We start from the raw sequence: 24,399 nt of genomic DNA on the forward strand, positions 1-24,399 counted from the left end.
ACAGCATTTCCTCTGCTGGGCAGCAGGTCTGCTGGAAGGGTTATGAGCATATAATCCTACTGAGTCCTTCCAATTATTTTAGTTCAGAGCTTCATACTGAATTCCCAGTGGAGCTTAAGCAGAGAAGGAAATGTGCTAAAAGAAGAGAGAGGGAAAATATCCTTCCCTTTCTGATTGCCACTCTGCACAGCAGAAATGAAACGCACTTTAGCTCGCTCATCTCTGTAGTAAATGGTCAATGCTTTGAACAGCATTCACCTAGTGCTTGAGGCACTCTCTTGTAATCGCTTCAAATGCCAGCATCCCTCTGAAAGTGAAGATTACACATACCCACTGAAGCCTTCCCCCGCTGTACAGTACTCCCCACACCACTGGCAGAGACTTGGTGTATTTGAAATAATAAGGAGCTCAAAGGGAAGCAGGGGCCCTGTTTGATATTCAGGGCTATTTCTGAGGGAAACAGAGAGGCTGAAATAATATGTGTCTTGGTCTGTTTTTCCCTTCCCAGATGTACAGTAAGAAACAATTTTAAGTGAAGTGTGGAAGAATGGGTGTGTTTAACCTTCTGGCATGGGATAGGAAATCCTTTCAAAAGGAAAATAAGCTTCCACACTACTTCTACCTTCTGAAACAGACCAGTGTAAGACTTAAAACAAATTAAAATGTTCAAATGGTCTCTGACAGGCTGAAACAATGCTGCCTCAGTTTTTTTAGAGCCTGCTGTTTTCTGAGAGGTGTTATTCCATTGCAGCTCAAGCAGTCACTGGATAGTTAAACTCTCCTCTGACTTGCACCAAAAGAATGTCTTTAGGAGGAGATTTGAATTGGTTCAGAGCTTGGCAGTGAAGAGGCAAATCTAGGCCTCTGACTGCACGTCGTCCTAAGAGATAAACTGCAGCTCAAACCACAATTATGGACTTGACGTAGAGATTACTGGAGGCAGATGTCTGGCTTCTGTTCAACAGAACTTCAGGCTAGAAGATGGTAATAGTTCCCTCTGGCCTACAAAACCTGTGACACTGTGAATTTTTAATGTATTCTTGGAAACAGAGGCTTAGGCATAATGATAGGCATTCTTCACAGTGCCTTCTCCCCACAGAGATGTCTGCACCCTGGCTGCTGTGCATCGTAAGCCATGCTGGTGCTCACCAGATTTGGGGTTGCAGAGCACAGGGGGACTGCTGCTGAGCGTTGGGCTACTGCTGAAGTACCCGCTGCTGCCACAGCTACTCATGCTGCTCCTCCGCACTGCCGACACGATCTTTATCTCCTTGGTGGGACTCACTGCAAGCAGAGAGAAAACAGAAAAAGGGAGCCGGTACCAGTTATTAAGCTGTTCTGTTTCTTTTTAAAAAAAACAGCAACAAGTCATGTTTTCACTGACAACACTGGGAATGGGTTAGTGTATCCCTACGCTGTTAGAAGAGTCACTGCATGAGAGTAATGCTGTAACTAACAGGATGGCTGAACTGCTCCCACTGCAGTGTCTTCTAAGAGGCATTTCAACATAAGGAATGTTTTTCCAGTTTTCCTTCCCCTTCTTTCAGTACTTCCTACTTATTACTGTACAAAAATGCTGCAGGGCTCTTTCCCCTCACTTCTAATCTTCTTGAAAACTCCCCATAGCACGTATGACAAATTACTTTGAGTTTGGAGGACTTCAACCAGTTCAGTTTAAACATGGACCCCAAATTTGGACCAGCATCTGAAAGGATGTTGATACAGGTACACCCCAAGGAGCTATAGGTTTGGTAAAATGAGTGAATGGACAATCCCTGTGAAGAGGGATATATAATACTCAGCCCTGCATTTTTTTCTAACACTGAAACCCCTTGTCCAAAACCAATTTTTTAATACTCCATGGAGTCACTCTACAAACAGCAGTATAATTAATGAGTCACCTGAGAGAAAACTGGTGTGTTTCCTGTTGTCATGGTTCTGTTTGCGCAGGCAAAATGGGCTGTCATGACTTTCTGGCATCAAGCGAGATTTCTCAGTGAGGAGCTCCATTAATCGCCGCCGCCGCCGGAAATTCATTCTACACTGGTAGAGCAAGTTGCTGTCCATAAAATGGTGGTTGTTGGACACTAGGAAAACAAATGGATACAAAGTCTACGCCTGGTAGGCATTGAAAGAAATCCAAGCCTACCCATGAGCAACTTGTGCACTACAGACCTTGCTTTAAGGATGCAATGGTCAGAGCTCTCCTCTTCCCCTGTGCAGCCTCAGAAAGAGGAGGAAAGTGATCACCTTCATACAGGTGGCTCCAATATACACCCTTTATAGCAGCAAAAACAAACTAGGAATTGTTGTGGCAAATTCTGAGAAGAATCTTTTATACTACTGTGATTAATGAGATGCACTTTTTATTGTCCAGTGGAAATAGAATATAGAGAGAGTAATAGAATTACCTCTCTGACAGGTTGTGTAATGGTCTACCTCTGTATGTCTCTTGCTGCTGCTGGCTGCTACGGACCAGACTTAGCTCCTTATGTCAAGTTTTGTGTAAATTCATCAGTCCAGGGCAGCCCCTGGGAGTTCTGTCCACCTACCTTGTTCAGAGCTACAGGGCAGCAAAGAATCAAGACCTGTGTATTTCCTCTGTCTTGTTCACCACAGACACTGTGTCCCAGACATTTCCTGCAGGCCACTTCCCCCCCTTGCACGGACACACAAGGTTTGGGAACAGGCACCTGGCCAAAAATCATTTCTTACATAATGAACAAAAATCTTAATTGCAACCTGTATTGACACTGAGAGCAAACCCCAGGCTGCTGGTGTCAGAGCAGGAGCACCAAGCCTACCCCCAGCGTACAACAATAACATCTATGCCTTCACTACCACCGATGCTGTGATGAAAAACACAGTAGCTGGATGGAGCTCTGTGCCAGGTCCTGAAAGTGCCTTGGCTCCTGCAGGTCCTGATTGCAGGAAAGCTCTCTGGAGTACTCTCTGCATCAGTACTGCAGCAATTAAAATAGCTGTAGTAGGTGCTTGGCAGCATTTTTCTCAATTTTTCACTCAGCTTCTGTGATCACGTTCCACAGAAATGATTTCTCACAGTTGACCTTTGCAATGAAGAATCCAGATTCTGGATTTTCCCGGTTTATAAACTGCATTTCTTGCAATATTGAATTATAAAAACTGGTGGGCTATAGATATTTATGTGTAAAGTGTGAACAACACCACAGGTATGCATTGAGGTCAGTCAATGATTACATTGATTACATATCTCAGTCACTTGGCCTCCTACTGCAGACACAGAACTTTTACCTCGCTCTTTCCTCTGCCCAACACATGGGTCCAAAAACCAGCAGAGTCCAAGGTGCTACACAAGACCCAGAGCCTGGAGCCCTGCTGGCCTGCTTTCCTTTCATTCTCATCCTAAACACAGTCATTCTTGCTCTCATCCCTTCTGTACACCCCCCTGTGTCTCAGGTTACTCTTTATGGAGCTACAGAACTACACCACACCTTGCAATATAGGCTACATTCACATATAATCTGCCAATAAGTCATTTAATGTTTGTGAGCTGAAGAAATAACCTCAAAGGAGAAAAAGTCCAGTCCAGTCACCTTCGTCAGGGATGTCAAGTCACCCAGACAATAAGGAAGATGCCAGTCCTAGATATGATCCCGAGAGCACCGTCTTCTGTGTGGGTGCAGAAACTGCCTTATGAGGTCAGACCATCTTGCAAAGAAGCATGTCCCTTGCCTGCCTGGGTCACTGTCAGAGACACTACTGTCTGTACAAATGCACTTCTAACTTTGGGACACAAGGAATAATCAGCACAGGAACTTTCTGAACTGCCCAAGCTGCCCCACAGGCCATCTGCCCCAGAGTCATGTGGCATAGGCTGTAAAGCATCCCTTGGATTGCCTGGTTCTGTCAAAGATCTTCAGAAGAGCCAGTGCCACCTGGCTTTTGTCTGCTTCCTTTGGATGCTGAATCTGTTGTGTCCTCAATGCAAAATCCAATTTAGCATCACAAGTAACTCGCTGCTCTGTTCTGACACATTAATTTTCACAGGCACACACTGCTACTGTGCTCCCCATTTTGGATACATATCATATGCAATACTATTAAACAACACTTATTTGACACTCACTATTTTTGAAGAACGGAAGTAGAGGAGGAGAGATTTGGCAATCTGCCTACGTTCCCCCAAAGGATTTGCTATCAGAGGCAGAGTTAGTACGTAGGTGTTTGCAGCTACCAGTTTCATTTTAAGATCACTGACACGATAAGTAAAAGTAGCAATATCTATCAATATCTTACCACATTATTAGAATAACCTAATTTAAAGACAAAATAAATTTTTTGAGGCCATCTCAAATTCAGTCTTAAAAAGGCAAGCTCTACTTATTCAGCACTATTGTGATTCATAATCTTAAATGAAAGAGGGCTCCACAAATGCTTCCCTGTAAATAGAGCTGTTGTGTCCAGCCATTCACAATGTAAGAAATATCAGTAGGGTTTCTGAGTCAAGTTAAATATTACAATGCCACCATTTTTAACTAAAATTATTCTGTTGTTTGTGTCATTAACTTAAGTGCTCTGACAGTAATGAGAAATTATGACAATCAGAGATAAACACACACTCATGCTACAGATATTGTCAAGCACTCTGAAATTCAAGAATTACTGACCATGAAACTAGATAATGCAAACATTTTTATGCCACAATACTGAACATATTTTATAACAACAATACTTGTTTTGAATTAAATATTGTAATATTTATAGACTTAAAACAGCAAGGCTTAGGTTTTCCACTGAAGCCATTAATCTCTGCAGTAACTATTTCAGTCCATAGAAGCACAAATTTTTATACAATAAATGAGGGCAACTGGAAAAGCTAAGTCCAGTGACTCTATGTTGAAGAACATTTGTATATGATTTACACAACGAAGGATTTGCAGCCAAAATGCTTGGGACACGTAGCATCAGAATAGAATTTGGCATGCTCCTTGACTTTCCTATTTTAACTTCCTAATTTCTAAGGATAGCTCACATATCATGTATTTGTAACATCATGTAATTTTTTACACATTTAAAAAAAAAGCTAAAAATACCAATAGGAGCAATATAGCTCAGGCTGCCTCCTTGTTCATACACCATCAAATAAAGGTTCTCACCAAAATTACTACCATGCCTCATGGGGCTCTTTTTTTTTTTAGTCATCTGAGTAATTCATGGTTTGTGATTAAATGTCCAGGCTGTGACTCTGCCTAAGGATGACTGTATCTGGAAAGGTACGGAAAATGGAATTTCCAGACCACAGATCAGAAGGAAGAGGTTGAGGAGGGAGAGGCAGATGTGGGTGCTGGCTGCTTCTGAAAGCACTCCTTGGGTGCAGTGGCTGACTTTAAGCAAGAGCCAGAAGCTTGCCCTTATCCTTGGTAAATCACAACTCCGTGAATGCTGGATGCAGAGCACACACAGAAGGTTGGGTTTGTTACATTGGTAGCTGCTGGGTGAGTGGTTCAGGTGCAGTCACGGGTGCTCAGCTCAACTGCTTTAGCAGCCCACACTTTGCTGCAAGCAGCAGAGAAAAGTGGGAGTGAAAAGCTTTTCCAAACTGATGGCAGAATGCTGAGAGGGTTGCACAGACTTGTCCAGGAGCAGTTTCTTTAAAGGTAATTTAGAGGTTGTTACCTCTGGGTGTTGACTCAGAGGCAGTAGCAGATAAACTTGTGGCAGCTGACAAGGTTCTTGCTCCAGGTATCTCTAATGGAAGTTGCTGCTCTAGAAAGGCATTAACATTACTACTCCTGAATTAGCTCACTGCCCTTCATGGTGCAGAATAGAACAGCAAACTGGCACCCATTTCAGTTTGTCTTTAACAGTCAAGCTGTGGCTGATGAGTGTCAGGACCTGCATTTGTACATTATGAGGGTGATGCAAAGAGCAAGGTGGGGTGACTTGATGTTTCTGCCTCCAATTTAATTCACAGCTGTTCAGGTGGCAACATGTTCATGTTACAATGTGCACCTTATGCAACAGAAAGAAATGCACTGAAGAGAGTAAAGAAAAATATGGTGACTGGAAAATTCCAAAACCATAAAAGTACACAAGAACATTTATTGTCCTGGAAGGAAAGGCACCAACACTAGCACATATTCACCTATGTCAAACTTTGGAGGTAGGCTCACAACCCACCAGTCTAATCTCCCACATATACAGGCCACAGAATTTTTCCCAGAAACAAAATTTAACAATTATCTTTTAATCTTGCAAAAAAATTAATTTTCTCATACTTGAAGGCATTTATTGACCACTTTAATCTTCCCTTTACAAGCTGTTCAAGCCTTCAGTCACTTGCCCTTCCAGAAAATAAACAACTCAAAGCTGAATTTTCTTAACTTTATCTGCTAATCCCTGGATTTTGTCACACCTTTATCAGAAAGTTATGTATGATCTGGTCAAAAATCTTTGCAAAGAAATATGTGAAGAGATTAAGCCAACTCTCAAACATATCTTTAATCAATAAGTACCACCCCCTAAATTCTGTCCTTTTTTAGCCCTCCTGGAGTCTTCTTCAGAATTTCTTTATCTTTCCTAAAAATCCATTTATCAGAATTGCATGCCTACAATTACAACCTCCCTCCCCTTTTCTTACTGGCTGTTGTTCTTTCTGTATATCTCAGGCCCACCATTACAATTGTAGTGTACTGCGCAAATAGCATAAAATGGGAATAATTTGTGCCCTGCACATCCTCCTTTCCCTACACAGCACTGCTCCACAGCAGCAAGCGGACCCTGTATTCTCATTTCCTAGATGCATTGCCTTGTGGTTATACCATCAGCTATACAAAAAAAACATATCTTTTGGGGCAATGACCATTTAACTAATAGAGTTCAATTATTTGTTTACTGTCTCATCTATCCCTAGAGTTTGGAAATTTCATTGGCAAGGATTTTAGCTGGTCATCCACCATTTATGTTAGTGTTAAGATGAGAAAAATCAGAATATTTATTTTGGATTTTCTCTGTTTGGGAGCACTTAATGTTGCAGCTTTGGTGCTTCTTGCTCCTGGCTGCTTCACAGTTTCTGTTCAGATACATAAAATATAAATAGCAACATCCATGCAAATCTTCTTTCAGCTTCTGGTTCTGACATAAAATCCCAGGATCTGCATGGAGCTCAAACAGCCTTTTCTCTTCCACTTTTTCAAGGAGGCTGGTGCACAGCAGTGATAGAAATATTAGCTTTACACTGATTTCATAGAACTGAGGAAGCTTTAGAAAGTACAAAAGCCTATTTTAATAAATGGTATGACTCATGCCTGAAAAATCAGGCCATTTTCATAACTGGCTTTTACCCCAAATCCCTCCCACCACTTCAATTTCCCATGATTTTTAGCACTGATAATCTGTGTACATCTCCACTGTGGTGATTAATGTTTTCTACCAGCCGAAAGCTGCAATCCCCAGTAGGACACATCCAGTGAGGCACTCCAGCTGCTCTGCACTTCCCCAGAAACAACACTGTCACCAAGCAAGCTCGTGGCTGGAGCCAGGGAATGGCTGCTCCACGTTGAGCGAGCAGTGGGAAGGAGATCAAAGTTCCACGAGGAGCCAGATGAGCAGCTTTTCTCAAGAGAGCAGAGGACACATTGAAGTGTGTGCTTGTTTGTTTGTGTGAGAGTGTGCTTGTGCTAGGGTTAAGAGGAAGAGGCTAAAAAAGCAGGGTGTATGGATTTTTCAGTGTGGATATGTCATGTCTTTCTCCACTTAAAGTCAAAAGCAGCACTGAACTCTTTCCAGCAGCGCAGAACACATTTCCAAGTCTTTACAAGGCAGCAGCCCCAGTCTATTCAAAAGTACACTTTTTCTTTTTAATGAGGTAGTTTAATCTATTAAAATGATGTGAAATGCAGTTGGAAGTTGCAGGAGATCATTCTAGACTTTCACTATGACTGGCTGCAATAGTCTGTGCCTTCATATAGCAAGTCACAGATGTCTGTATCAATTTTGGCCTCTGGAGTGGCAGGGTATTACCCCAAAAGAGCAATGTCACACCAAGAGCAAATGCAGGATGATGAGACATACACTGACAGGCTGCTGGGGCTGGCAGGGGCTGGGGGGTTATCTAAAGGAAAGCACAGCAGGAGCTGCTTCCACTTGCACCCAGAGTGTGCCTAGGGAAGGGTCTGGCTCCCATTCCATGTCATTTTGCTTTCTTGCTCCCCTCTCCAAAGCAGAAACAGTGTTTAAAAGGGAAGGAAACAAATCAACATATAAAATACGAGTTCCTTAAAAATATGCCTCTGTCTACGGCTAGCACACAGCTTTGCTGAGCCAGCCTCCTCTGTGCCTCAGGCCTTTGGCCAGCCCAGTTTTGGTCCCTTGCCAGAGAAACTGGAAGTGTGTGTCCATTTTGGCTTTCAGAGAGCAGTAGCGAGTCCGTGGGCTTGGCAAACACCGACAGCTGCTGAGAGCTGCCCAGGGTGGCTGCACAGCTTCCAGCCCGTCCTCAGCCCACAGTGCCCACCTCCACAGCCACTCCTGGGCTCTTCCACTCTGCCTTGCACCGACACGTGCGGCTAGAGGAGAGCAACTGGCACGTTAGTCAGCACCGGACAATGCTTTTCCCACTCCTCTCAAAGCCTTCCTGTTTTTCTGCTAATCTGGCACTGCAAATGCATTTTAATCATGGCACCTATTCAGATTAGTTTCCTTTTACACATGGATGAATTCCACCTGCTTGGATCTCCCACAAATCCAGGGAGAGACTACAGATGTTCAGTGAGAACAGGGCCCTGTGTCTTGGGTCTTGGATTCCCTGCACTACATGAACACAACACTTGCATTTCCACCTTTTATGAATTTTTATATGCTATACAGACCATAGATAAGCCCACCTGTGCATGTATTCAACCATCATGTTAAACTCTCAGCAGTGCAGCTGTGCTAAATTGTATTTTTTTTTCCCATTTGGATTACAAGGAATTCACTTTGAACAGACAATGGATCTAAGCTTGAACTGCTCCTGTTTCCACTGATCCCCTTGTATAAAACTGCAAGGCAGATTCTGGCTCTGCAATACAAAAGAGAGCTGCTCCAGCTCATCCCACTAAGGGTGAAGTCAGTAAGCATGTCCAGAAATAAACAGGTCCTGGAACTGTAAGTAGGTCCAGAAAAAAAAGCTGTGCTATAACCATAGCTCTCTGAGCTATAACTAGGGAGGGCTTTCTGAGCTGCTTCAATGAACTGTAGTAAATTCATGTAGTCAAAAAAAAAAGTCTAAACAACTTTTATACTGTCTTTAAAACATGAGGATTACAGTAGAAAACTGTCAAATGTTCCTTGGGAACTGAACTTCAGAGTATCCTATTAAGGTGGTATGTTCTGATCAGTGCATTAACATGTTATTTCTGCTGCCTTAAAATAGATATGCAGATACATGTTTCTATATACATTTTGTCTTTCCAGCCAGTTTGCCATCTATTTGCAGTGTATTTTCAAATACATATTACTTTAGCATGAAAAGCCAGTGTTGAATCACACACATTTCAGCAGTCTTTTTGGTTTGTATATGAGGATTTATCATCTTTAATTTAGTAAGTTTACAGAACATAGCCAACTGCTTTTCTTTGCTTCCAAATAAAGTATGGAAAGTACAGTCTGTGGCAAGGGAAGCAAGCAGAAGATGAAAAGGCCCATCTGGGTATCTCTTTTTTTTTTTGTTGCAGCTGTTAAAAACTGAAACCATTCTCTGTCAGAAAAATAAAATTCAATAGTTAATATGAAAAGAATTTTTCATATGTTATTTACATAAAGCATAGAGCATGTGGTTCTTTCAAAACCCAAATTCATTCCCACTGTAGATAAAGACAACTGCAAGAAGAGCACAATGAGAAGCTGACAAACTAAGGAGCTGGGTGTTTATACAATTACATACGAAATTCTTATTATTTGACTTCTTACAAGGGAAAAATCATTAAAAATATGAAAAGCAGTCTCCAGATTTAGCATAAGCAGCTGAAGTACTGTGGGTGAGGTTACTGTCCCTGTGCATGGGAACTGCCAGGGAAGAGCTGCCACATAAAAAACTGAGTGCTTCTGCCTGGCATCAGCACAGGGATAACAGGACTTACAATAAAAACAAAGTTGTGTTGCAAGACATCATAGACTAACTGAAGGCTTGTGTTACTGAGATAAATCAAGGCATCATCTGTAAAAACATGATGTTTTATCATTTTTAGCCTAATGAAAGCTCGGATATATTCAAAGGCTAATGTGATTCAGGTTTTAGATCAAATAGAAAAATTGTTTTAAAAAATATAGATGTTGATTTTGGAGAAGAAAGCCTATGATCAATTAAGTCAAGGATTTATGGTATGCTTCAATGATACTTGTAAACTGCTATCTGCAGTTAATATTTCCAAGAAAGAGGTTCCAAAGAGAAATCTTGAATTAAGAAGGAGTACATTTCACATACATGGCAAGTTTTCACTTTGTAAGTGAATCATAATCAGATAATCATAAGCAGTCAGACATGTATGGTAAAAATAGCAGGACATACTTCATTATTCACATAAATTTTAGGAGAGAAGGAAAGCTTTTCAACAAAAGCAAGAGAAATAATAGTTTTTTAGATATTTAATCAACTTCTACAATTATAACAAACTTTCAATTGCATCATGTGTCTTGATGCTTAAAACTAAATGCACTGATCATCTTCACAAAGGAAATTCTTCTGTGAAAAGGTACAGAGTCCTTGCAAAGAATAGGGAAAATTAAATATAGATATAAGACTTTCTTTCAGAGACAGGGACATAGCATGTGTCAACATTTACTGTTCTCACTAAGTCACTGCAAAGTGTTTGTTTTCATCTCCGAAAGTAATTTGCACAGTGGAGTTCACAGATAAAGAATTAACTCTTGAAAGGAGATAAGCACCTGCTTCTGTGCTAAGCCAGCAGAACATGTGTCTACCTGGAACACACCAGGTCTGATCAAGTGCAATTATCTCCGTAAAACTTCTAAAGTTGAAAAGTATTTTAAAGCAGAGTGGAGGCCGAATATACTGATACCACGTCTAAGATGTCTGACAACATATTTATTACCATCAAAAAAATCTTAGCACTGATGAAATCATATAATCATTCAGATTGGAAAAGACCTCTGAGTTCATGCAGCTCAACCATTCACTGACACTGCCAAGTTAACCACTAAACCATGTCCTTAAGCGTGACATCTACACATCTTCTAAATTCTTCTAGGGATGGTGTCTCCACCACTTCCCTGGTCAGCCTGTTCCAATTCTGGACAACCCTTCCAGTGAAGAAATTTGTCTAATACCCAACCTAAATTTGCCCTGGTGCAACCTGAGGCCTTTTACTCTTGCCCTGTCAATTATTACCTGTGAGAAGAGACCAACCCCACCTGGCTACAGCCTCCTTTCAGGGAGTTATAGAGAGTGATAAGGTCTCCCTTGAGCTTCTTCTCCCCCAGGCTAAACACCCTCAGTTCCCTCAGCAGCCCCTTATCAGACCTGTGCTCCAGACCCTTCCCCAGCCCTGTTGCCCTTCCCTGGACACACTCCAGCCCCTCAGTGTCCTTTTTGTAGTGAGGGGCCCAGAACTGGACACAGCACTCGAGGTGTGGCCTCACCAGTGCTGAGAACAGGGGGACAATCTCTGCCCTGGTCCTGCTGGCCACACTGTTCCTGATCCAGGCCAGGATGCCATTGGCCTTCTTGGCCACCTGGGCACACACTGGCTCATGTTCAACCACTGTTGACCAGCACCCCCAGGGCCTTTTCCAAGGGCAGCTTTCCAGCCACTGTTCCCCAGCCTGTAGGACTGCAAGGATTTGTTGTGACCCAAGTGCAGGACTCAGGACTTGGCCTTGTTGAACCTCACACCATTGGCCTTGGCCCATCACTCAAGACTCCGCAGAGCCCTCCTACCTTCCAGAAGATCAATACTCCCAACCAACTTGGTGCCATCCAAAAATTCACCTTTGCTTCCCTTGGTCCCTTGATAAAGATCTCCTTAATAAAGATAATTAAGAGGACTGGCCCCAGTAATGAGTCCTGGGGAATACTCCAGGCCTGGCCACCCAGCCAATTTTTTGCCCTGTGAAAAGCACACCTATCCACACCATGGGAACACAGTTTCTTGGAATGCCACAGGAAACAGTATCAAAGGTTTTACTAAAGTCTAGGCAGACCAAAGAAGACAGCTGGTAGGCTGTCATCTCTGAAAGAGACTCTTACACCCCTCAATCATTCAGGAAAGCAAAGCCTCACCACACCTATTCTGCTGCTGTTCTGAGTCTGGAAATCCGCATCCCAGACCCCTGGAACAGAGGAGACAGCCATGCAAAATGCTTCATGCTGAACCATGCTGTGGTCACTGCTCAGGGAAGGTGCTGGGGCCATGTCAGGGAAGAAATTACACCAAACACATGGACTTGAAGGTCAGCAGCAGCTTGGGAAACCCCAACAACAAAAGAGACAGAATGCGATCTGGCATGAGAAGACCAGTTCTCCTGCTCAGGCCCCCATTTCTCGCAGGCTTAACTGGCAGCATACACTGTACATCTGTGGTACAAGGCAATCCCTGTGTGTTTACATTCCACAATATATTGAAATGCATGAATGAGCTATGGTTTGGTTGTTGCACTGGAAGAAATGCAAATATTCATCCTGCACGTTGTAGGTGTTATCCTAAGACAGCACTGGTTTCTCTTAACAGTATTATCCAGATTTTAAATTTAAACTATTTATCACTGGAGATTCCAGACTTAAAAAATTTCTGCAAGGCAGGCAGATGCTTCTTCATCCCTCAGGCTTTCATACCCAGTGAGTCTTTGGAGGAGGGACAGGAGGAGTCTGCTTGTCATGTCAGCAGTGCTTTCCTGTTGTGGCTGCAGGTGCAGGTTAAGTTCTTCAGCAAGAGCTATAAGCAAGTATGAGCCAAAAATGACTCCATAAAGAGCTCTGTGAAGGCCCTCTTTTGTCCTTGGACATCTCAGTAGCTCTGTTTTCCAGAATAACAAAGCACTGTAATTACACATGCTCACACTGTCCTCTGCCTGCCCCTCCTTGCTTTGGCCTGATCTACCTGGGAGCTGGCAGCTGGCAGAGAACTTCTTCTCCTGCTGCATATAAATTTTGACCACAGTAGCTAATCTGTCTCACCATGCCCATAAGAAGAACTAAGAAAGATCCAGTCTCCTGGAGAAAAGTCATTATCTACTAATATTACCAAGCTCTACATACCTCAGCATACTAGAAATGGGCTTTTCTACAACTGAGAAATGTGTTCTGTGCACCTTCTGTCCCTGCCTTTACTGTATGTATATCACCAAACTTCTAATTCTTCCCACAATCTTTATTCCTACATTCTGGATGAAGGCCATCAGTGTTCACAAATGACAAGTAACTACTGGCAACTACAATCCCAACACCAGCCTTCAAGAAATGCAAAATGCATAATTCCCTGCTACTTATGGGGGCTTTATTCCATATTACATGGGGGTCCCAATACACAGGAAAAGAGATCTGGGTCCTATTTGTGAAAATGGTTTTTTCTGGGTTATGATTTCACAGAATATTCTGAGTTGGAAGAGACCCACAAGAATCATTGAATCCAACTCTTAAGTGAATGGCCCATATGGGGATCAAACCCACAACTTTGCATTATTAGCACCACACTCTAACCAATGGAGCTAATCTCAGTGGTTTGTGTGGGCCAGTGAGATTTTGGCAGGAAACAATTCAGCACTTAAGTACATTTCATCATTTTCATGCATAGCAGGGGAAATGTGTATAGTTACAATTGTCCAAAGAGATCAGGAAGATTATTTCAAAACTGAGAATTCAATGCTTTTGCAGTGTTTACACAACTCCTCTTAGACTACTGTTTTCCTTTTTTAAAATTAGCATCAGTGTTTGTTTCCTGTGTGAAACCTGGTTTGCGTCTGACCAATTAAAGAGAAGAAAATGTTTCAGGAAGCCATTTTGCATACAGTGCCTCAGCTGCAGAATACAGCTTCTCTGAGTAATTGAAATGAAAGTCAGTATTAGCAAAAAGACATTGCGTAATTCAGTTGTGGCTGGAAAACCACTACTGAGATTGGCAACTTGACGCAACTATTTCTATTACTTTCCATCGCATTAGGTGGAGTAATAAATACTTCATCAGAATAATACAGCAAGTTTTCTTTTATTCTATAGTGTGGATATCAAACAATACTGCTAGAAAAAGACTGCCTTTAGGATAGGAAATGTTTTATTCTCCACTCCTGTTCAGTCAAGAGTCTTTCTGCTGGTTCTGCCAACAAGGATGCCAATTAGTGTCAAGTAACATTTTGATACTGCTGATGAGAGACAAAACAAAGGAAGCACAGTCTGGTGAAATAATTTGTGGTACTAAGACACAGAAAAATAGCTTTCTTTTGTTTTTTAATTTGATCTAGGACTCTGTAAGATGGGTGGGAGGGTGTTGGGGAGACAATACCTCTCCTGCTGTTTTACAGTTTATATCCCTAATTCTGTACTGGAAGTTCTCATTTCGAACTCCCTTCTTAGAGGAAGCCAGCATTACAAGAACCTTCAATGTGCACACTGAAGGTCATATCCAGTAGCTAAGATGAACCTCAAACCAGCTCTGTGTTAATTCTGCCAGTACCTTCATCAATATTCCTAACGCTATCTGGACAAATTGCAGTGAAATGAATGAAATCTCCTTTCACAAAGGAGAAAGTGTGCATGAAGCATTTTCACTCATAAAAGGTAAATCTCAAGGACACCACTCAGTTTTACTCTACTTCCAGCATCCCCATCAAGTCCTTGTGAAATCCCCACTCAGTTATGTTTGTTTTATTAAAAACTGGGTGAGGAAGATGACAATACCTTGCAGCAATAACCTGGTATGGACAAGTGAGAAGACCACTTCCTCAGCAATCAACTAATTCCCAGAACCCTGTCTTTACTTAATGAGTTTCAAATCTCTTTCTAAGAGGGCGCTTTGCACATGCTCTTGACTACAAGAAAACAATGGGCAGGGGATAAACCTGCAGAATGGCGAAGGCTATCCATAGAGGAGTAGGGCCAGTGTCACTGAGGAATGACCCCAAATGCAAAGGCAAAATTATTTCCCTGCAAACATGCCCTGCTGAGCATTTGCCTTAGTTAATGAAACAATGGTTGATCTTCAAGAAAAGCCACATCCTGACTTTCTTAGCTCTGCAAAAATTTCAGTAGCTAAGAAAACCCAGCTTTGCACCAAATGTTAAGTCCTGACTATTTTCTCTGCAAAAACATCTCTATCAGCATAAATCTCACTCCTATTTCTTTTTTTTTTTTCTTTTTTTTTTGTAAGCATCCTGGTTTGGGACCCCAGGACAGTAGGGGAAGTTTACCACATATGTAATACACAGAAAATGTTCAGTAAAAATAGGAATGAAATCATTGCTGCTCTAAAGAGGAGCGGTGGCATACCTTTCCTGTCCATCAAGCTCTGAGCAGTTGGTACCCTATAAATCATAGGAAGTACAGGAGTAATTATAGAACTGGAAGCTGATCACTGTAAACATTCAGAAGTAGCTCCTAGTAATTGCAAGTTAACACGAACATGATTAGAACCATGACAGACCTGTGCAGGCCACTTACATGCCCATTTTTCTCAATTAATTTAAACTAGGTTTTCTCACAAAGTAACAAGCAACCGAGACAATCCATCACCTTGTGTACTAACAGCCTGCTGATATCATCAGTTTGTTCTCTGTCAGAATAAGGTTTTATGCAACAACACTTGGACCACCAGGATCTGATTATTTTCCTATTGTGCACTAAGTAATGTAGGTAACAACTTCTGCCATTCTGTTGTCATCTCCCCTTCATTGCTCCCAGAGGCACTGCCACTTCTATGATGGAAAATGCCTGGTCACAGAAAGGCAACGTGCACTGAGAACAGATAATGACAACATATAAAATGGAGTTTCATGCCAGGGGTGTTAACCTCTTCACCCTCAAGGCAGTACAGAGAGAAAACTCTGTCTCCCCCACCCTTAGCAGAAGGAACTTCTTGGTATATTCAGATTCCTTCTTGATATTCAGAAGGAATATCTGCCAGACACATTATACTGGAACCTTGAAGAACTATTTGATTCCTGCCTCAAAGAAGTTATACCATCAGGACAAATACTATAACACATCAACCAAAAGTGACATCCTCTTTCTTGCCCAAACATGCTAGAACAACTCTGCTACGTGGCCAAGAGGGAAAGCTGCTTTTCTGGCATCAAACTATAGTCTGTTCTGCCTTCAAGTAGGGAGATACACAGACCCTGAAATTTTTATCCTGCATACAGAATTTAGCTTATTTATGGCTCTCATCCCTATTTGATCCTTACAAATCTATTTACCTCAATTACACACATTGCAGATAGCAAGTTCTACAAGTTAATTACTACAAGTATAGGAGTATCGGTTTTCATCCACATCCTTGAGTTGTTATTATATAGTTTCAAATTCCAGCCATATTCTGCTTTTGAGTAAGCATTTTCAGAACTAATACAATGCGTTTTTGAAAAAGACACCCTTTTACTAAATAAAGTTACTTAGACTCCTGTCTGAAATCATTTAGAACCTGTGATCAGGAAGACAAGGGCCCCTCCACATGATCTGAGATGAAGAAAGTGCTAGAGTAAGTGTAGCTTTTACTACTTGGCAGTAGATTTCTCACCGTGCTGTATAATCCCGTGCTCCAAGAGCCTGCGGCCGAGCTGCTCCGCTTCGCTCCGTGTCGTGGCCTCTCCTTCCTGGATCAGCCAGTCAATGAACTCCGATGCTACAAAGGTCCGCTCGTACTTGACTCCTTCCTCTTCCCTGGCTTGCAGAAGGGTATTTTCAGAACTCATCAGCCTGGTGTGATTGGGGGGAAAATTGGTAGGGAAAATGGTTCTTCAGAAAAGCAGTGCAGTTCCACATCTATTCTGGTAAATCCCATTTATATCAAGCAAACATATATGAAGCTTTCACTGACTTACTAAATCTTTCCTCAAGCTATCAGTCCACTTAGGAAATGAATTAAAACTGCTTAGTCAAGAAATTTAGGCTTTTTATCCCTGTGTGAAGTTAATGCTTTCTTGTTTTTTCCCCTAAAAGAAAATTAGATTTTTAGGTTTTACATTTCCCCTATTTATTGTTTAACATTCTCTAAAAGTTACTGTATAATCAGCTTTGAAAAAAAATTAGCTTAAAAGCAGCAGAATGTGACTAATGTGTTCAAAGCTTCCTAATGAATATTTACAGTTAGTAGGACTATGCCCTGAAGTAATTTAGATGACTTTGAAAATTCTCTCCATAAGCTCTAAAACAGCTGCAGAAAAATTCAAGAGGAGGAAAAAGGTAGTTCTGTGGTTTGGGGGCAGATACATTTTGTGCATCCAACATTTGGTGATGCAGCTGCAGTCAGCGAGTTGCACATGAACCTGAACACATTTTAACATCTGAGGCTCACAGTTCTCCGTGCCTCATCTGGCTCTGTGTAACACCAGACACAGGATCATGAGATATCCCTGAATCTCCTAGCAACTGGCATGAGAGTAGCTGAAGGATACTAATAAAATTCTTCTCTATTCAAGACACCTATGCAAATGACAGTCTTAAAAAAAAAAAAAGCCTCAATAATTTGTTAATGCAAAAGCCAGTTTGAAAGTCTGAAAGAGAAGGCAGTTTTAAAGAAGAAATGAGAATCATTTCTTTGTAATACAGAATTCCATAGTATCCTTTTCTTCATAACTATTTTATTCATTATAGGCTAATATTAGGACTAGTGGTAAGAATAGAAATTCAAGAATGGAAAGGTTATTTTTTCCATGTAAGACTGACAGGTCCCTTCCCTTCACCAACTATTTTGAAATAAGGGAACATCTGAACTACAACAGGCATATTCTGGAAGTGCTTAATCTTTGCCTTTCTGATAAAGGAATTGAAATTCAAGTAAATCCATACATGAGCCATCTGCTTCTTAAACTGACAGCATGTCCAGAGATTATGGAATATAACTTTACCTTCTTTGGGAAGCATCAGAAAAATCTGTTCCATAGGAACACAGAGAGACATTTCATTTGAAATTACAGTGAAGAGGTTTCACAGGTTTCAACCTCTGTTATTTCACATGAAAGACTCTTCTCTTAACTTAAATGAACATTAACCTGGGGCCTGAACCTACTGGATCTGACCAGGTAGCAAATCATCAAACCAGGCAAAGGCTGCCCAACCACAGCTGTGTGTCAGTGGTAGCACAGTGAACCACTTATTTAGATGGTGTGTCATTGCCAGCACCTCTGAGCTGAGTAAGAGCTGAGAAAGTCAAAATTAGCTGAAGACTACATATTGACTCCAGAACTCTCGCAGACTTTATTCTTTTTTAATATTTTAATTTACAAGCATCTTGTCCCACAGCATTTTGTCACACACTCACCACACAGACCTATTATGGTCCAAGGGACTATCTTTAAATGTGTCTCCTTCACGAGGTTTTTCCCTCCTAGAAAAAAAATGCAAACCCAAAGCTTGTGTCGTAACCATCTGCTGCATGGTTACCCAGGCTCTGCAGGCACCAAATAAAAAATCCTTAGGATTACATTAATTGTTCTTTGATGAGTCTATAATTAGTTGACTGCCTCATTGAAATCACAGATAGAAAGGTCCTTGAAAAGGCAGAGCTAATGGTTAGATTTTTACAGAGACACAAAAGAAATCTGGAAAAATATCAAGTGGAAAAACACTCAGTTTGACATTTCACACCCTTCTACATAAGCCCAGAATAGCACTGCAAAGGATTTGGACTTGTGAACAGACACGACAAATTGCCAGTTTAAGAAGCCCAGACACAGCAATCCATGGACTTACATCACTCACTGAAGTAAATCACTATAACTCCATGGCTGTCAATAAAACTGTACCAATTTACATCAATCAAAAACCTGGCCTTTCATTAAGCAGAACTGGAAACTTCCTCTTACTATTCCATTTTCTCCTTGCACCAAAAAACATGAGGCTATTCATGTCGAAACGTATTATTTGCTAAAACTGGTGTTGTCCTGTGTTAAAGGAATGTATTTAGTCAAACACTGAAATTCAAACTCCTTTTAAAAAGAAATCTTTAGCCCTGTTTTTATCAGAATAACTGCACCAGAGGATAAAAGCAACTCAACCACTGATGAGTTAAACTGAAAGTGATTCCAAGAATGCATTCTCAAAAATATCTGAAAGATTTCCTGAAATGAAAACCATAAATCTGCACTTTTTTCACTGTGAAATCTGGTTCAAAAATATCAGTTGATGTCAGCATCATGAAATGACTTATAGCTCCTATACATGACTGCACCAGAAACAACAATCTTGTGTGCCTGACCAAACTCTACTGAGAATTGCAAATATCATAAAAATAGGATGCCTGCACAACTTGATTTTTTTTTTAAAGCTGTGAAAGGTCTGTGCTGGATTTATATAAGATTTGTAGGAGAGTTTTGTTGAACAGGAAGCATGTTTATCTCAGTCAATCTATCTGGTCAGTCCTGTAGAGCTTGAAAGCTGATACCAACCTTAGATTGTATAAACTATTCAACAATTTCAGACAAGACTGTAGGAAATCCAGTAGTTTTCATCTCTAGTTATAAACCTGAACCTCAAAGCGTGTTCACAGAAAGTGTTACCAAAGCTTGCAATAATGTGCAGGGAACCTGAAGTGATTAATGATTTTCAGTGCAAATAAAGGGAGAATACAATCAGAGACTGATTTTAAATCTTCAAATCCCACAGGTACAGCCACCGAAGGTGCCCACAGCAGGTGAAGGGGGTAATGCACAAAAAGGGAGAGTTCAGGTTATGAGGAGCTTTGTGGTCATGCAGAAGGGAGACGGGAAAGGGAGCTCCTCAGCAGAGGGACAGTCCTAATGTTCCCATGTCCCAGGAAAGAGAACAAGGCATTTACCCAAAACAGCTGTCTGAATGTAAAGAACCATCCATGACATCTAAGAATGTAAAGAACCATCTAAGACATCCATGCCTCTTCCCACGCAACAACCTGCTGATCCTCCTAAAGCATTTTGTTCATTTTATCCACTGGGTACAAATCTGCATGGACTGGTGTTGGGTAATGTCTGCAATTTTGCAATTTGGCAAGCACAAACTATGCTGGCTTCTGAACCCAGTGGTACTCCAGCCCTAATGCAGAGTGGGAAAGAACAGGAAATAATTATAATGTCTATCTTAAATTAGCAAAGCCTAGTGAAGTTCAGCAAACTCCACAACATTAGACACAGATTTTCAAAATGTGTTGGATTTGGATAGATTTCCTTTGGCACAGCTGCATTTCTTTTGCAATCAGGCCCATAGGCATTTTGATAAACAAGCTGAATATGCTGGTAAATGACTTCATGTTTGTGCATGAATACTTTTCTCTGGTTGATTCCATTTATTAATTATTTTAATGGCACTGAATTAATATTTTCTTTCTCAGGACTATCAGCAAACTGATGCAACAGATATATTACACAATCACACATTTCATTGCAGAAGTCCTCCTGACTTTCAGCATTAGGTTTTGAGTATAAAGTGTATCCAATGAAATTGTGAAGGTGTTGCTAATACAGGTGCATGGCCAAGGGAACTAACAAAATCTGAACTCTCTGCACAGGGGATTTTCTGAAATAAACAAAGTGAAGCCAAGATAGCCCAGGTATGCCTTCTTATCTTCCATGAATATAAAATACGTCTGATTATCCATGGTGAATTTTGACTAGCTTTGACTGTCGCATACTGGTTTTGAAATGACAGGTATTTTTAATTTATACTACATTTAACACTCAGGGCTGGTTTTAAAAAATTCTGAACCCTTCAGACATGTTGCCTAGGAGCAAACACCTCACAAGGATGCAGTTATATTTAGATACAGGTGCTGCTTTTGGCATTAACTCCTTTGCCAAGATGGGAACACTCTCTACCGTTAGGAACCTTTTTCTGCTAGTACGATGTTAGACAAACTGGATCACAGACACTGGTTTGGGGATAGTTCTCCATTCAGAGAAATGGTGATGAAAGCAGACACTGGTAGAAGAGAGTTCTTTCTACTATGGCTCCTTTCAAGCAGAAGACTGACATCAGCCTTGCCAACAAAAACTACTTTTCCTATGAATAATTGAAATAGAAATGTAGATTTTAAAAAGCACTGTTGATGCTCTAATCTGCTTTTCAGAGTATGGGTCAGGCTTGTACACACTGCATGTTTACTGAGTCTAAAGAGCAAATGCTGTGCTTAGTAAGGCACAGAAGACTTTAAAGGTGGCTGATTCATTTCACCTGTCCCAGTGCATAGAATGGACCATTTTCTCCAGTGATGCATTTTCTTATGTTTTATACAATTCATTATATTTTTAGTTGAAATAGTCACAGCCACCGTATCTTGGGGAATTTTATATGATGGGTGTAACAAAAGGAGTGGCATTTACAAGTATTTGTTTATATTTTGGGTTCACTGCTGTTGCACCAAACTGATATTCAGAGCTGGCTAACCTTGAAAACAGTATTTATTATCAGCTCTTAAACTAAGCAGTTTTCTGAGTGCTTTCTTCTCAGAAGGAAACAAGTTTTCTTCATCAAGAAAACACAGCATCTCTCCTGGCTGCTGCACACTTCTGCTCCAAGCAAGCAGGAGAGTGGGTGGTACTCAGTCTAGAGCAATACTTCAAGCTTTTTGGTAAATAACACATCACAACTCTTCATTAATTTGTAGCATATGCCAATATGCATTTTCTTCTCTCTTCTTAAAAGTATCATGTCAAAATCTCTACATTCTGAATAAAAATGTCCTTAGTTTTATATTAGGAAGTATGGTTATATTGATGGAAGTAATCCAGTGGGATATTCAGTATCTCAGCATAACAGTCTGTTTAAAACCATAATTAGATGCTTTTGGTTGGGTTGATGGTTTCTTTGAAATTACTTTTAACATAACTTTTCTGACACTGAAACTATGCAGACTGGAGCACTGAAGACTCATCTCGCCTATAATTTAAAATCATACCCCCTGCAAAGCTGTAGATACGGAGTCTCCACAGACATGTAGCTGCTTGTTGAATGCATTTTGGTGTACTAATGTTATAGGAATTATAACTATGCTTTTACATATCAAAAAAATTTACATATCAAAAAACAATATGTAATTCTTTGAATTATTTTGACAAATAATTCTGTAATTATTTTTACAGAACAGATTTCAAGGGCTTCAATTCACATTGAATTCTCATATAGGATGTATTTACAATCTGGGGCATCAGATTTGAAACAAAATGTTTCAAGTGAATATGGCAGCAAAGCAAAAGATAAATAGAAAAGGGAAGGACTCCCAGAAATTACTGGGGGTAATTGCCCAGACCCATTCCTGCATGAATTGAAAGCCTCTGATGATTCCGAAATAGAATAACAAGTATCATTTGACTCACATGGCACTATTATCAACATATTATGAATACTGAATGCAACATACTTTTCATACAGTCTTTGTCCTCTCATGAACACCTTCACCTCATTGTCCAGTGGAAACGTCCCGTCATCTTTTCTGAAGCGGTAGAACAGTTTGACATCCTTGAATTCTTTATGCTCATCACAGACTGAAACATAAAATAATTAAACAAAACAACATCTTCACATACATGTTAAGTAGATGAGGACCCATTTAGCAGGTACCACTGCTGAGCTTCAAAGCAAGCACGAGTAGAGTCTAACCCCCTGTATTTCTAAGCACACAACTTTACTCTGATCTAATGAAAGGCTGGAAAAAACTTTCAGAGAGGTAACCAAATTTATTGCCAAATTTATTGCTCAGGGGAGAAGTGTCCATCAGTTTTGTGAGTATTACCGCAAACAGAAAGAGCAAAACAGCATCTATCCACTACATACCCAGAAAACCTTTTGATGAAAACTGTCTGTTGGCTTATTTAATAGGCCACCAGAGTAGAATGCCCAATAATTTAAGGTTTGCCAAACTTCTTAAAGTTATTCATATCAGTTAGCAGGGCTGTAGGAAACCTGAGACTTCCAAAAAAAACAGTTAAAAACCAAAGCCTTCTGCCTTCTTAAAACTGTCTCAAATGCTCTGCCATGCCAGCTAGCAAATGGTAGGTACAACATGGGCACACTGAGAAATGCCAAATTAGGTTTGTAAAACAGCAGCTGATCATGTGCTCTTGTTTATGCGGAATAAAGCCCCATCAAGGGCATAAACTGATAGGAGAGCTGTCCCAAGCAAGCTGCTCCTAACACAGTTGTCAACCCACATATATGGGGGACCTTCTGCACCACAGAAGCAGAAACCAGTGTCCCGTTCACTTGAGATGGGACTTGAAAGAATGTTCTAAGCATCCTGCAGAATGTGATAGAACCTCTGAATTTACCTTCACAAAGTATTTTGTTAGAGTGCAATATATGAACATTTTTCAAGAAACACTTGTTCCATTCCTAATATATACACACACATCTATAAAATTTCTTCTACAGTTTGCAATTGGAAGCTAGGGTAGAAAATGCTTGAAGGTTGTCAGAGCTTTCAACTAGCATTCAGCAATACAACATCTATTGCTCAATTAAATTAAGTCACTCAGGCATCCACACAACTCTTCACTGACATTTTCTCAATAGAGTATTAAGTAGACAGACTTGAATACCCTATAATTACTTTATTCTTTAACTATCTACCGTGAGTCCCAGTTTCCATAACAACCCAGAATTTTCATTTAATAGCCAAGCAGAAGCTGAAGAAGTGGCACTCATTCAATGTGTGCATTTCTGACTTTAATTAAGGTGTTGTTAATGTACTGCAGACAGCAGCAGCATTGCATCGCATACAATGACCTCTGCATAAAGTCAACATTCATCTGTTCGTAGTCACTCAGTTTTCTCTTAAAAAAGAAACAAATGGTACATTTGCCGTTTTGAAATGGGTAATACTATAGGCCTGAAATTGAGGCCTTGGATCTTCTTTGCTCATGTGCTTCCCAGCCTCTTTGTGCCCCAAAAGTCAACTAAAAGCTACCAGTGAATTGGAACTCTTTTCATCAGCATGAATTGTTATTCAAGAAGCTGAAAGGAACAGATCTCAAATAGACAACAAGTTCAGGAGAAAATTAATCAGGGCACAGCCAGACCACTAACTTTCTTGCAGCTGTACCAGCACTAATGTTTGTGCAGCTGCTGTGAGGGCCAGGGCCAGGGAACTAATCCACGTGAGAAAAATGATCTTTTTTTTTGCTGGCTGATTTTTCAGATGGGTTTTTCAGCTGGAGAACTGCACTCTCAGGAGCAGGGAAATGAGGGCAGCAGGGAGAGGGGGGGCACGATCCAGCTGGGGCTGCTCTGGAGACAGCGCAGCA

At 40.8% G+C, this 24,399-nt stretch overlaps 1 protein-coding gene across 2 annotated transcripts in view; it reads right to left on the minus strand.

Moving 5' to 3' along the window:
• The window catches only part of DEPTOR (DEP domain containing MTOR interacting protein), a 76,192-nt gene that overhangs the window by 25,534 nt on the left and 26,259 nt on the right, over positions 1 to 24,399 (minus strand). For both annotated transcript variants that reach the window (XM_005516936.3, XM_088060810.1), the window contains 4 exons: positions 22,518 to 22,641; positions 16,707 to 16,885; positions 1,902 to 2,087; positions 1,150 to 1,284 (listed from right to left, as the gene is read on the minus strand). In XM_005516936.3, the coding sequence (XP_005516993.1) occupies positions 1,150 to 1,284; positions 1,902 to 2,087; positions 16,707 to 16,885; positions 22,518 to 22,641 (624 nt within the window). The remainder of the gene's footprint in view (positions 1 to 1,149; positions 1,285 to 1,901; positions 2,088 to 16,706; positions 16,886 to 22,517; positions 22,642 to 24,399) is intronic.

The sequence above is a fragment of the Pseudopodoces humilis genome, chromosome 1, assembly GCF_049639895.1.
Source record: "Pseudopodoces humilis isolate 2021_Gansu_Grassland_sample_001 chromosome 1, ASM4963989v1, whole genome shotgun sequence".
In the NCBI taxonomy this organism is placed as follows: Eukaryota; Metazoa; Chordata; class Aves; order Passeriformes; family Paridae; genus Pseudopodoces; species Pseudopodoces humilis.